Raw genomic sequence first — 14,471 nt, forward strand, 5'->3', positions numbered from 1 at the left:
GGCATAAGTGCCTGCCGGGGGCGGGCGGCGCCGTGCCGCCATGCCGCCTTCCGCGCTGCTGCTGCTGCCGCTGCTGCTGCTGCCGGCGGTGCCCGCGACGGCGACGGCGGCGGGGGGCTGCGGGCCCTGCGAGGCGGCTCAGTGCCCGGCGCTGCCGCCGCGGGGCTGCCCGCTAGGCCGGGTGCGGGACGCCTGCGGCTGCTGCTGGCAGTGCGGCCGGGGCGAGGGGGAGGCGTGCGGCGGCGCTGCGGGAGGCCGATGCGCCCCCGGCCTCGAGTGCGTGAAGAGCCGCCAGCGCCGTAAGGCCAAGGGCGGCCCGGCCGCGGGACAGCCTCCCTCCGCCGCCGCCCCGTCCGGCGTGTGCCTCTGCAAGAGCCGCTACCCGGTGTGCGGCAGCGACGGGCTCACCTACGGCAGCGGCTGCCAGCTCCGCGCCGCCAGCCTGCGCGCCCAGAGCCGCGGCGAGCCCGCCATCAGCCAGCGCAGCAAGGGAGCCTGCGAGCAAGGTGGGGGGCGGCGGCCCGAGGGGAAGCGCTCGGGGAAGGCAGCGGGAGGGCCGGGCCAGGCCGGGCGGCAGGCGCTGCCGTGGGGCGGGAGGGAGGGAAGGAGCGTGGGTGGGTGCGTGGGTGCCCGGCCGTGCTGAGCGACTTCCTGGTGAAAACGCTGGTCCCGAGTGCTCCTCGTGCTGTTTTATCCCACCGGGGTGCTTACTCATAAAGTCAGGATGGTTTCAAAACCACCTGAAATGGACTCGGGAGTCCCAGCCGGGTGATGCTGCCTAAGCTTGGAGTAAGACTTCAGACCAGCGCCAGAAGTGTGGATAAGCGTAGCCACTCTCTCTCGGCTTCCAGCCATGCTGGAACTACACTGCCCTGCTTTTCATACTTGGCCTGCGGCTTGAAATTTGGGATGCTGTGATGTGGGACAAAAGGGTTGAGCTGTCCAGGGGAGGGTTCGACAGAGGAAGGTTGCAAACGGCGAGAAAAGGAAACGATTAAATGGATGTGAAAGCCACAGAAATTCAGAGCCAACATTCGCTGGCTTGCTTTGGTTCAAAATGAAAACAAGCAGTGACTTTCCCATGAGCTGCACATAGCAGTTTGCACTTGCAGCATTTCTAACCAGGAGCTCGATTCTTCCCAAGCTTTAGCTTAGGGTTGGTGCTCAAAGAAGAAATTGTTCTGCTGCGGAGCCTCTACCAGAAGTCCTGGCTGCTGAGAGTGGGTTTTGCTGGGAGAGAGGGAGGGAGGGGTGGGACATAGCACGCAAGCCCTTTTCTGATCGTCTCAAGGACAATACTGCAGCGCCAATGCCATTTTGGTGGAGGAGTGTTTTCATAAACACAGTATGTGTAGGGTCACAACCTCCACCCCCTCCTTCTCTTTCTTCCCATAAGTGAGGCCAAGTATGTCTTGCAAAAAAACGTTTCTGAAGCTCCCAAGGAAAGCAGGAAAGGCTGGGTCAGGACTGGGTTATGCACTTTGATGTTGCCCATTAAATGTCCGGCATGGCTTTTCACAAACCCTGTGCAAAACATCAGGCTTATATATTAGCCAGAAACATTGTGCTACAGTGTTAACTCTGAGAGATAAGGACCTTCAGCCCTCAGGCTAATGTGGGGTAAGAGACAACCACCTCTGTCTGGGCCTCCCTCTAGCATTTGGAAGGAGCCTTTCCTGCCCAGCAGACTTGGGAGACGGTCACAGCATTCCTACAAATGCATGCTGCTGCTTGGCCCTGCCAGTGCAGACCAAGTGAGCAGATGTGTTTGAAAGATGTTTGAGGTCACACTTCATTTGTGTACTGAGAAGAGTGCTGGGCTCTCACTTGTCTTGCCCAAAGCACCTGGGAGTTGGTGGCAAAACAGGTATCGATACTCATATTGTAAGCTACTGCCCCAACCCTTTGCTGCACTTCCCTGTGTCCGCCCCAGACTGGGTGCTGGCTTGGCCTGGTGAGGCTTTGAGCCAGACTATGGAGACAGAGTTTGATGAGGTCAATGCAAACACGAGCCGCTAGGCAGGATGGTGGGAGGCCACCGGCCTGCCAGCCTCAAACAGCTCCCAGAAGACTTTCTCCATCCTCTGGTCATCACAGTGGCAGCTTCTCTGAAGAGGGTCACAGTGCAGGACAGCCACTCCATGCGCAAACTGGATCCCTTCCTTGGAGAAAGTCCCTTGGGGTGTGCAGATGTGCAGTAAGACACCTTTGCAGGCTGTTACCTGTTGTTTAAGAACTTTGCTGGAGCATGGGGTGCCAAGCCACTGGCAAAATGTCACTCTGGGGAGCTGCTCTTCTTTTGGCTTCTGTGGCTGGGAGAGCTCTGGCCCAGCATCTCAGGGAAGGGAGCAGGAGGGATGTGGGATGCTCAGCAGTGGTGTCGCAACTGACTCTTCTGAGACTTCCCTTGGCTGCGTGAACCTTCCTTGTGCTGTGGACCTTCTTCTGGTGATACGCATTGCTCTGTGGCTTGCAGCTGAGGCAGGGACTCAGCCCACACACATGGTAGACATTGGAAGTATTTCTGTAGCCCTCAGGACCTCCTGGCAGTTAGGACTGTTGGGTGGGGAGGGGAGGGGAGCTGTAATCTCCACACAGAATTTGAAACAATGGCAGGAGAGGACATCCATCCCATCAGACACGCAGGGTAGAGCCTGCTTCAGTATCTTTCCAGATAGGAGACAGCACTTTTCTGGGTTTCTAAAAGAACCTAGATGCTGTGGGAGTCAAAGAGTGGAAGTTCTGGCTTTTGCCATTTCCCACCACAAAAGGACATGATCTCCTTAAGGTGCTCTCTAGGGTGGGATCCTGCACAGGGAGACTACAAACAGGCAGCATCCTTCCTGTATCAGCCATTTGTCTGACAGCTTTTGCACAGAAGGAAGTCCTTGGGGGGACAGGGGACTTGGGCTCTGAGGTGTCTGCATGCACGTGCTGGACTATCAGGATCACATCCTTTGGGTCCAAGAGTGAGCAGCCTTACAAGTCTGAGAAGAGATCCAGAAAAACATGTTTCCAGCAGTGGGTCCTAACTGTGTTTGATTGCTCTTTTTTTTTTCCAAGTGGAGCTGGAGAGGGAGGGCTTGTTTTGCACATCCTATTTGAAAGCTGGTGCTCGGCGGGAGGAGGAGGTGCAGAGCTGTGGCTGCCGTCGGCCTTTGCTGTCGTTGGCAGGAAGGGTGGCAGCTGGAGATGGGGCATCCAGTGGAAGAAGGGAACGCGTCTGGGAATGGCTTGTTAGTAGATGCTCCTCCTCACCCACCCTAGCACTACGGCATGCTAAGGGTGGCAGGGCAGGAGGACACAGACTGAGGCAAATGGGGCAAATGCTGCTGATTTATCACTTTCTTGATTCCTGGCCACTGTTGGCTCAAACCTCACCTCTCAGGCAAGGTGGGATTGAGGCTTACCGCAGCCACCTCCTCTTCTTCTGCCTTTAAATACATGCTTGAGACAGGGATCAGCCACAAGCGATTAAAAGACTTGGGCTCCTATTCCTTGGTTAACTGGGGTTGCATTTCATACCCTCTCTCTTGCCTTGTCTCCCTCTCTGTCCCATATGTACCAGCTATTCAAAGGGTCTGAAGGAGGTATACCTGCTGGGAGGGGCAGTCCTACTGATTTGTCATAGGCAACACCATGTGGGCATGAGTAAATCCGCCTAGAAACAAAGCACTGAGCTACATAAGGCTTAACATGCAAAATACTCCTTGAGACACACATATTTTTCCACCATAGATATATTTCCAAGGGGATAAAAGTTCATTAAAATTATATTTGACAAAGCTGACCAAATGCATGTCCAGCTGAGCTTTCTATATTCATTGTGGTGCTGATTGCAGGGTTTTCTGCACAGTGCTTGGCAGTTTTTGCTTGCTAAGAGATACTGCCCACTGACTGGGAAAAACTTGGATTTTCTTTGTTGTTAAATAGCAAAAGGAAGGAGCCAGTTCTCAGCCCTACATAATTCGCCTTGACCTTGTCCTTGGGATTCTCTTTCTGCTGCTTGTTTCCCAGACCTCTGGGATCTGATGCCTGTGTTCTTTGTACAAAAATAGTGAAGCCATGCAGAAAAAGGTATTTCTGTTGCAGCCAAAACTTCCTGCTGCAGGGCAAAGGAAGACACAGTTGAGAAGAGTTTGAGAGGATGGAAATAACCCTTGCTATACCTGCACTTGGCAGGTGCAGGGATCCAGCCAGTCCTTCCTGGAGTGGGTTGCGCCTGGACAGGACCGTTAGGAATGGCTAGAAAAAGGCACCCTGCTTCATTCCCAGCTCCTTGAGGCTGCCTGTGCTGGGTCAGCAGGGCACAGCAAAGCTGCCTGCGTTTGCTCCAGGGGAGCAGGCAGCGATGCCGTGGTGCTCCCTCCTGGCTGGGCTCGTGCTGTGCCCTCACACCTGCTCTCTTAGCTGGCTCTGGGTTTGCCCCACTCCCTGCCAGGGAGCTGAGGCTGTGCAGCAGATGGATGCTCTGAAGTCTTCCAGCTGCTTTCCAGCATTGCCTTTAAATGGCTCGGCCCTTTGCTCTCTGCCCATGAACGTGCACAGCTACACTCAGGTCTGCTGCCAGCTCTTGCAGGCAGGGCAGGCCCAGACACAAAGCAGAAGTCCGCTGGTGGGGCAGGTACAGGCGGTCAGGGGTGCCACCTCTGGTGGTCCCCTCGGCAGGAGGGGAGGCTGCCGTGACAGCCGGGGAGCTGCCCTCTGCCACTGCCGTCACCTGGCTGCGCGCAGATGCTCAGGAGAGCCTCTTACGGGGTTGGTGGCTTCAGTAATTTAGGCTGAAATTGATTCTGCAGCACACGCACTGAGGTTGTTTACAGCCAGCTGGGACCTGAGGCAGGAGGATCATGGTACCCACTGCCATGCAAAGCCAGCTGGCATAAAGAATTAGGGTTGCGTGGCTCAGCTCAAGCCAGGCAGAAAAACAACCTCAAAGCACCAACCCCTATCAAAAAGCTAGCAGGATTTTTGGCATGACAATCTTTCTGAGCTGAAAAATACCAGGCACAGACTTGTTGCCTAACCAGTGCAAGAAGGGACAAATACCCCCGAGTCTCTCTCATCATTAGCTACCAGCAAATACCTGCTTCGAGGTACATGTTATGACTGCTGGAAATACTGCTGAAGTTGCCTCATTACAGCCCAAAGGCTTTATGGTTTGAAGTCCCTGATACTTGTTCCAGCAGGGTTGGGGTCTCCAGGTTGCTTTGCCATTGTCAGTCAGGGCTTTGTCTGTATTTTATGCTCTCTTCTCTCTTGGTGGAAGCCAAGCGCCTGTTCTTGCCCAAATGCAGCATACCACAAAGCGGCTCTCGGTGGACATCAGAGGACAGCGTTTCACTCTCCAGGGAACTGGTGCTGCTTTGTACCTACCTACAAAGACCTCCTGGAGGTAGAAACTCAGGGCGCCTCTGAGCGAAGGGCAGATTTGCTGGCTTGCCAAGCAGCCTGCTTTATTTCTAATGATCTGAATGTGGCTTGACTCTCCGTGGCTCCATGAAAGTCTTTTCCCAGCGCTAGGAACGTGCAGGGGTTGGGGTTTGCTCTATGGTGACGAGGGCTCAGCACCTTGCAGGATACATCCCACAGGTTGCGGAGCTTATGAACAGCAGGACCAGGAGAGAGATTCTTTTAAAGCTGACTATAACCATCACTGAACTTGCCTAAATCTCTTTTTCACCAGCAAAGAGGTCCCAGTCACCAGAGCTGAGCTGTCCCCCCAGAGGGGTATCACTTTGGCTTGCCAGAAGCCCAGACAGCATCCCTCCTAGAAGGTTTTTTTTTGCTAAGGTGCCACCTGCCAGCTCTGGGGCTCAGGAAAGGTGGGTGCAAGGTTTCTTGGCTGTCCGCAGGGCTTAAAAAATGGGCTGATGGTCATAGGATCGTGGCTGCCAAGCTCTCGTGGAGACTGACAGCCCCAGGGGCAAGTACACCCCCTCAAATTCCTGCCACTTTACCCCAGCAGTGGTTTTGCTTTGCTAGTGCCTCAGTGTCCCATAAAGCTACATCTGCGCTGCAAAGAAGTGCCGAGTTCCCACAGGTCGATTTTAAAACAAGAAACATGAATCACATCTGTTGGCTCATTCCGTACAAATTCAGCTGTTGAGGCTTTGCCAGAAATATTTTAGTTTTGAGGGTGGTTTGTTGTTTTTTTTTTTTAATCCACTGCCAGAGTAGAGCAGAAACAGGATTTTGGGGGAAAATCTTCTGGGAGATGGCAGACTGCTGTTATCACTGACGTTGGCTCATGTTCTCCTGATACAGCTGCCTTAAATTCAAAGGCTCCCAACTCTTTTAGACACCAGAGAGCATAGTTCATATCCAATCACATTTTGCAAGAAACTCTTGTGGATTTGTGCTTTTTTAGTTAACAAGTGGATTAGAGTGCTTTAGTTCTTTCCTCCCATTCTTCCTTTCCTGGATTTTAAGGGACTTAACACCCACATTTTATGAGTGCTTGCTTCTTTGCTGGTGAAAGAGAGATTTAGACAAGTTTTTTGCTAAGTCATCTGTGGATGGAAATGAACCGAATTCTCTAATTCTCCTGGAAAGCTGCTTTGGGTTTCTGCATCAGCTGGGAGTGGGGGTCTTGCAGCAGTAGCCTGCTACCCGCTTTCTCCCACCACAAAGGAAAGTGTTGCATTTGCAGGTGGATCTTGCCAGCATTTTTGTCCTGTGTCCAGAGAGTCCGTCGCAGAGCAGAGCCGCGCAGCTGCGTGGTGGGGTTACACCTTTTGTTTTGTACCGTGGGGTCCTTTCAGATGGAGCGTAGTGTGGGGATGTGATGTTTTTCAGTGTGGTGCTTGCTTTCCCAGCACACAGTGCATTGGGATTTTGAGACAGAGTTTCTAGGGCTGAAGCTTTATGCTGGTATTTTTAAAATTCATCTGTAACTTTGGGGTTTTCCACTCTTGTAGGATAGACCATAAATTCCTCCTTAAAAGGCATCTAGTTATTTGAAAAGGTTTTGGTTCATTGGAGCTTGAGTTTTTAAGGTTACTATGCTAAAATCTTATTAGGGAAGCTGTTTAATGTATTACTTGGCAGCTCAGAGTCTTGGAGAGCCACCAATATGCCGGGGACTATGCAAACACCTCCACTGCCCAAGAGGATCCCACATTTCACCTGTGTCTTCATTCTCAATCATCATAGCGTATCCAAAATCACTAGGAAGGAATGACTACAGATCAGCAAATTCCTCCCCATGTTTGTTTTTTTCTGTTGCTGGAAAGGCATGCTGTGTTTAAAAAAATGCATTTAATCCTTTGTTGGGCTGAGGTTGATTGAGGTTCATACTAAATAGGAGATTACCACATAACAAGTCTAATCAGGTCGGACTTTTGAAAGCCCTGCTTGCTTTTCCATGCATAAATGCTGCCATGCTTTGTTTCCGTGTGTCCCACCGCAAGCTTTTCACGTTCTTTCCAGGCTTTAGCTTGTGGTCGTCCTTGTGCCATGACAGTTTTCTTAGTAAAACTGAGCCAAGGTCACACAAAGAGAAGAGGGGAGGAGGGAGAGAAGTTTCTTTATAGAGTTTGTCTGGGAGGTCGGGGACAAAAAAAACCCAAATACGCATCCAGATATGGCTGGGAAGCAGCAAGCATGTTTGCAGGAAGCTACTGCCTGTTTGACCCTGGGGACAGCATATTTCAGAGACTGGCAAAAGGAAGGGTAGGTGGGAAAAAAAGGGCAGGACGGGGGGAAAAGGCAGGAGAGAGGTTGGCTTGTTGCAGTCCGCTCACAAGGACAGTGTCATCTCCACTCAGAGGGCTTGCCCTTTCCCCATTTGGCTGTTTCCAGGGGCAAGCGTGGTTATAAGCTTGCAGCTGAGCTTCAGAGCAGCCTCAGCCACACTGGCCTCCCCGTTGCCCCAGCTTTGAGATTCAGCTTGCGTTGAGGATGCTGCTGGATGCGGCAGAGCGCTGAGCTGGGCACGAGGCGTGCAGAGGCACAGCCTTTTCTCTGGGCACAACACTCGAGCCAGCGCAGACCCATCCTGCCTGCTAGGTAAGGGAGAAAGGGCTTGGGGCTTTGTCCTTTGCAGGGCCACCCGCTTCTCCCTCCCACCCATATGTAAACCCCACGGATGACCGATAAGTAGCCATATAAAGGTCATGCACAAGGTCTCTGAAGGCAGCGTTCCCGAACCGTGGTAAAACAGCAGGGGTGGGATTTCCAGCTCTTATTGGTCTGCTCCACGCTGAGCCCGGTGGGGCGGGAAGCAGGAGGAGATCCATGGCAGATAGATGGTGGCCCAGGGCCCTGCCTCACGCTGACTCAGTCCCAAGTCTCCAGGGCTTGGGGCAAAGCTGTGTTCGCGTTTGCAGCCTTTTCAGGGTCACTGGGCTCCTGAAGTCTGAGGGGGAGTATCTGCACAGGCTTAGCATCTGGCATCTCCTTTGGTCTGGATGTCTCAGAGCTTCCTTCTGTACCTCCTTAGTCTCTTCAAGGCCAGGTTAAAGGAAGGGGAGAAATGCCTTCAGAAAAAGGTAAAGAAGGAGGCTTGTAAGTCTGCCAGAAAGCAGCAGGCAGCTTTGGGAATGGGGAAGGCCAGAAGCTGCTTGCACTTCCCGTCTGCTGCTGCCTCTCGCAGAGCACTGACCTGGGAGGGAGCAGCTGAGGCTGTGCCAGCTAGAATGAGTAGATGCTGCTTACTGAAGGTTTCCCCTTCTCCATATAAAGTCATTTTGAAGGGAAAATACTTTCCCAGCAACTTAGGAGACTGGAGCAGGTCTGTTTTCAGACTTGCAAGAGCTTGTGAGGGTGAACAATGTCTAGCTTTTGCTTTCATTTGCTGTCTCGTGGAGAGTGTTCCCAGTCTGTGTTTCACCCCGGGCCATGGCACAGTGATGCAGTGCTCAGGAGGACTGGCGGGGAACCAGGCTGGTGCCCATGCGAGCTTCAGCATGCGGTACACAGCTTTGTATGTTTGTGGTCGGGACTTCCCATGCACACCCAAGCGCCAGGGCATACCCCACAGTGCTTCACATTGAGCTTATTTTTGCCTTTAGTGACATACCTGCAGCCCCCTTAATTTTAGCAAGAAAGTTATTGCTCTGCTTGCTGGGGTGTGATTTATTTGTGTGTGTGTGTGTGTGGACACCAAAGGAAGATCAGCAAGGACCAGCAGACCCTGAGCTGCGATAGACCATCCAGGTACCAGCAAGGGGCTGATGGGTGGGCTGGGAGATGCCTGATCTCCGCCTGCTGTGGCTGACCAGAGAAGAGGTGCCCAGCACGGGACAGGTGTCGGGAACAGATGCCAAATGATAGCCTCATCGAGGAAGTCACAGGCTCTGCCACGTGCTGCTGCGGCAGAAAAGCAACTACATAACAGCAGTGAGAACTCCTCTCCGGCTGCTACTTTTGACATAACGCAGGCTGTCAGCTCCCTGTGATCTGCAGAAAAAACAGTCCCTGTGCTTTCAGGCTCCTCTCCCCAGGGTGAATGAGCTCACTGGCTCTGTAAGTAAGCCCGTTCCCTGGCCAGGGAGAGCTATTTGTCTTACGAACAATGGGCAGAGTGGGGAGGAAATGCCTGAAGTGCCTGCCGAGAGCAGATGATCTCCATCAACAGCCTGCACTGTCCTCTTGGCCAAGGAGGTCCTGTGCAGTCAGGGCAAGTACCAGCAGGGAGCATCCTGTACATCCCCAGTCCCCCTGGCTCCGTCCCTGGCGGGGAGCAGAGACCACTCAGCCGCATCGATGGTGGTGACCATTTTCATCAGCAGGTGCAACCCACAAGTCCCCAGGTCGAAAGAAGCGGACGGAGAAACGTTCCCCTTTGTGGGCAGTGCTGCAAGGAGAGCAGCAAGGCCTCTAAGATGCAGGCTGTAGGATGAGGGCTAGGGGGTTCCTTGCTGGCAGGAATCAACTCACCTGCTCTGTACAAGGTGGGCTTGTTTCCAGTCCTGCTGAGTGCACGGTGGCCTCGCTTCCTTCACAAGGACCCCCGAAGCAAGAGGGGTGACTTGAGGGGGGAATGCCCTCACATCCTCTGAAGTCCCTGCAAGGCTCAGGCATCCCCTGCCTCTCCTGTCGTGGCAGGTTGCCACATCCCCTGTCCATCTCTGGCTGCTTCAGGGGACTGTGGGAGGGAGTGTGAGTGGGACCAAAACAGGCAGTAAGCAGGGTGGCTGCCATGCACCTGGACGTCAGCTCACGTGGTGGGAGTCTAGCTACTGCTGTGGCCTGTCGTGATTTGACTTTAAATCTGCTGACTTCTTGGCCTTTCTCATTTATTTTTAGTGGAGGAAGAAGCCCAGCTCTAGAGTTGTGGCTGTCTGGATTTAAGTCAAATATCCCAAGAGACCACACTGACTCTTCCCATGACACTGTTGCACCTCTCAGGATGTGTATTCCCTCCTGGCCTCAAGGCTGTGCCGGATAGAGGCGGCGGCCTGTGAATGCTCCCCGTTCATTTTGCAGCCAAAGGCAGAGTCTCAATGTTCCTCCTGGTTAGATCAAGATGTGCGTCCCGAGCTCAGGACCGCCTCACAGCAGCCAGGCTCTCTCTGTGCTGTGGCTGCTGTGCCGAGTCAGCTGGAGCTTCGCTGTGAAGCTGTGCAGGCAATTCCCTCTTTCCAGGGAAGAGAAACAATTTCTCCTCGCCCAGGAGGTGGGTAGAAATTCCCTCTCTCTTTTCCCCTGCCAGCAGCTGCTGCAGAGAAATCCTGGTGTGACCTTCTCCTGGCAGGGTGAACAAACATCCCCAGGCAGAGGGTGTCCAGGCCCGTGACGCAGGGGGAAACTCAGTGGCAGCCAAAACTGAGACGCCTCAGGCAGTGGATTTAGTGGTGCGTTGAATGCTGCCCATTCCCAACCAGGGAAGGATTGAGCCAGATTCTGGAAGAGCCTAACAGTGCCTTAAAATCCACCTGGCTTTTAACATAAGAATCAGGATATCTCTCCTTTTCTGTGGTGGGAGATGGTAGTCATTTGGAGGCAGTTGTGTTTCTCCTGCCTCACGGAGAAGCCCAGCGACCGGTGATAAAGAGGACGGTGTCATACAGGGGCAAACGTAGACCTCTCGAGGAACAGCTCTGCCCCAGGAAGGGCACCTTGCAAGTGGAGGGTTTTGCATGGCTGGAGCAGAGGGTGGCAGCAGCAGCAGGCGATGCTGGGTGCACATCTGCCGGAGGTCCTTGCAGAGCACGAGGTGAGCTGAGCCGCCTGGGGACATCCGGATCCCACCGGAGCTGCCAAACGCCCTATTGTCCCTATTGCTCAAGGGACACCAGAAAAAGAAACGAGGAAACGGCTGCGCTGGGGAAGGGGAGCAGAGTGCATGACCTGAGGCGGCCCCGACACAGGGATGGCAATACCCTGGGCTGGTGCGGGGGTCAGGCAGTGCTTCGCGCAGGAGCGCGCTGGGGGTGCTAGCCCCACGGGTCACCCCGCTGGACTACCTGCAGGAGAACAACATCCTGCAGGGTGTTGCTGAGAGTGCAGAGCCGGGCACGGGCTGGAGGTACGGATCTGCTCTGGACCACCTGGAGCAAGGATAACTCCAGTACTCTTCCATACGGGAAAGGGTGCTGTGGCTCTGACACACCTCTCTCCTGGCCCACGCGCAGGAATCAGTTCACGCAGCAGCACAACCAACAACAGGGTAAGCAGCGTAACGAAACACTGCTTAAATCCTTTTCTCAGCTGAGAGACTCAGTTCTGTGCAGATAAGGAGCACCTGGGTTGTGATGTCTGTCTGCCAGGAAACCAGCTCATACTGATCATTAGGTGCGGCTTTAACCATGGCCCTGGGGCTACACATAAAAGTTCCCTGCTTCTACGCAGCTACCTCCTTGTAAAACCAGGTCTGGGATATCTCTGTAATGGAGAATTTGGATTGCAGCCACCCCTGGTCTCTTAGCAGCTTCCCATCAGCAGGCTGTGTACAGTCATTCCTGGAGAGGGAAGTCTTGGAAGAGAAGAGCAAACACTTCTCTGGGATCATATCAGCTGCTCAGGAGTGGGGAGCCACCTTGGCATCCCTTGGGCTAATACTGAGGGATGGCTGATGTCCTCTGGCTAGTGATACCAGCGTGGATCTGCCTCCAGATCCTGAGGAGGAAAAAAAGATGCCAGCTTTCTGCTGGAAGATATTGGTGCAGTGGGATGCACCTGAAACCTGCTCCCCACTGCCTGCAAGAGGGCTGCAAGGCAGAATGCACATGTGGGGCTGAGGTCAGTGCATGTTCAGGACCCCAGAAGGAGCATCAGGACCCAAACCTACCCTTCTTTTATGGAGCTGGGAATGAGCCATGCTCTGTGAGCCAACATACCCAGAGGCTTCAGTCAGGCTGGCTCTGGAGTACTTGTTCACATAGGACATGCCTTCTTCTGGTGGAACCTAATGGGAGCTTGTTTCCTGTTACTGCCTGCATCTTCAGAGCAGAAGGGGAAAAGCTGCTGCGTTCTTGAAGCTATCAAGTGGAAATAAACACTATGTACTCCTTTGGTCTGCTTTTCCTATTGTGGGGAATTAATAGCTGCATTTTGCAAAACAGCCCCACTAAAGAGGGACTAAACAGAAAAGGCCATTCTTCCCTTCCTGGGATATGGGTTACGTCTCCAACATTTCCCAGCCCAAGGGGTAAATATCTCCAGCCAGATCTGCAAAACAGCTCTGTTCCCATCTCGCTTTGGAAACAATTCCCTATTTAACTAGGGATTGGAGCTCTCTGGGGAAAAATGGAGCTCTACATTCACCTGGTCCCTTCGCAGATCCCCCCCAAGAAGAGCTCTGCTACCCTCCAGCCAGCCTCCTTTGGCTGAATATTTCACACAGGTAAAAAGGGAGCAGCATAACATTGAATTCTGCTAGCCAGCTGCCACAGGCTTTGCTGCAGGTGAAAATCATGCTGGGAAAAAGGATGCTGCAAAGCTGGCCAAGCTCTCGGTAGCATGGGAGAGTGAGTGGGGACCCACCCTGTCTCCTGGGGAGTCCTTTCCTCCATGCCAGTGGAGTGTCAACGGTGCACTTCGTGGCTGCACCGTGAGCAGAAGCAGCAGTTTGCAAGTCCTGCTCAGCCCCTGAGATAACAGAATACAAACATTATCTTACCTCTAACCTCAGTCTTGCAAGTAGATGGACTGATCACCTGAACTGCTCAACACTTGAGTTTCCATCTGGGGCAAGGGCACACCAGCCTGAACAGCTTAAGGTCGGATGCATATGTAGCTTTGGAGCAAGAAGTGCTGTGATGTGGGATCAGTCCAGCAAGCTTTGCTCCAAGCAGGGGACCCCCTTCACCTCATCCTCAAAACCCATCAGAAGTGACCGGCCACACTTAAAAGGCTAGCAAGGAGACAGGCTTGCAGTCACCCGGTGCTTAAAAGCATTCCTCCCATTTTTTTGCAGGACCCTCCATTGTGACCCCTCCTAAGGACATCTGGAATGTGACAGGAGCACAGATCTACCTGAGCTGTGAAGTCATGGGCATCCCAACCCCTGTCCTCATCTGGAACAAGGTAAGGGCCCTGCTAGGAGCTCTTAGAGCATAGCAAACCTGAGGCAGCTCAAACTGCCTGGTAAGCATAAAGGCCGTAGCAGATCCCCTTGATGAGTTCTCCCATTGGTACAGTTCTGTCCACCCCCAAACATCTGGCTTTGCTTAGTCTCTAGTCATTGCTTGTTCTAAACTCTTGTTGATCCCGAGGCAGAACAAGACTTGTGTTTCTCTTGGCAGCCCCTGGTATTCAGAGCACGCAGGGAATGTCCCTTGACCTGCTGTCACCCTGCTGGCAGCAGTGGCTCCTGAGGTGGCTGGACACGGCTCGCCCACGTCAGGAAAAGGAACCGCATGCGGTGGTTATCTCCAGTAGCCAGCGGCATGCCGATTTGGGCAGCACGCTGGTAACACCTGTGCTTAGGGCAGGGGCCAGTGTTGAGCAGAGAGGATCCTAGCTGTAGGGCTGAGAGCCACTGCGTGGCCCCTGTAGCCTCTTCAAATGCCACAGCTTTGTGGGTACCTGGAAGGGGTCTTAAGCTGAAACAATACTGATTCTGATTCCTGCAAATAGCGAAGTCCTATTAGCTGTGCCAAGAAAACAAATTAAACTAAGTAATTCAACTGCTTCTGAGACTTATCCTTGAGGAACTCCATCATTAACTGTATTCCCTTCTGCTTCCTGAATCTGCAGGAGTAGTATCATCTCTCCATTAGGTAGTTCCTTCATCGCTCTAGAGTCCTTGAACTATCCCACATTCATACATTCATTACAGGAAAAAGGAAAGAAATTATAACCATTTTATTTGTTTAGGCTAGATGAAGTGAACTCAAAATTCATACCATTCTCAGACTGTGAAACAGGTGGCTCTTGTAATATGATGACATGTTTGACAACCTCTTCATTTTTCTCACAAGCAGCATTTAATGTCCATACTCGTTAATCTGGCTAAAAAAAAAGCAACATTTCCTCTGGTAGCAAATTCAAAAGACTAGCTTAAGAATACTACAGAGGAAAAA

General features: G+C 52.9%; 1 protein-coding gene across 1 annotated transcript in view; it reads left to right on the forward strand.

The window, feature by feature from the left end:
* Nucleotides 1-14,471, forward strand: part of IGFBP7 (insulin like growth factor binding protein 7) — an 18,274-nt gene continuing 3,803 nt past the window's right edge. The window contains exons 1-2 of the mRNA XM_069784804.1: nucleotides 1-506; nucleotides 13,364-13,473. Of these exons, the coding sequence (XP_069640905.1) occupies nucleotides 41-506; nucleotides 13,364-13,473 (576 nt within the window). The 5' untranslated portion in view covers nucleotides 1-40. The remainder of the gene's footprint in view (nucleotides 507-13,363; nucleotides 13,474-14,471) is intronic.

The sequence above is a fragment of the Haliaeetus albicilla genome, chromosome 1 (genome assembly GCF_947461875.1).
Source record: "Haliaeetus albicilla chromosome 1, bHalAlb1.1, whole genome shotgun sequence".
Lineage (NCBI taxonomy): Eukaryota > Metazoa > Chordata > Aves > Accipitriformes > Accipitridae > Haliaeetus > Haliaeetus albicilla.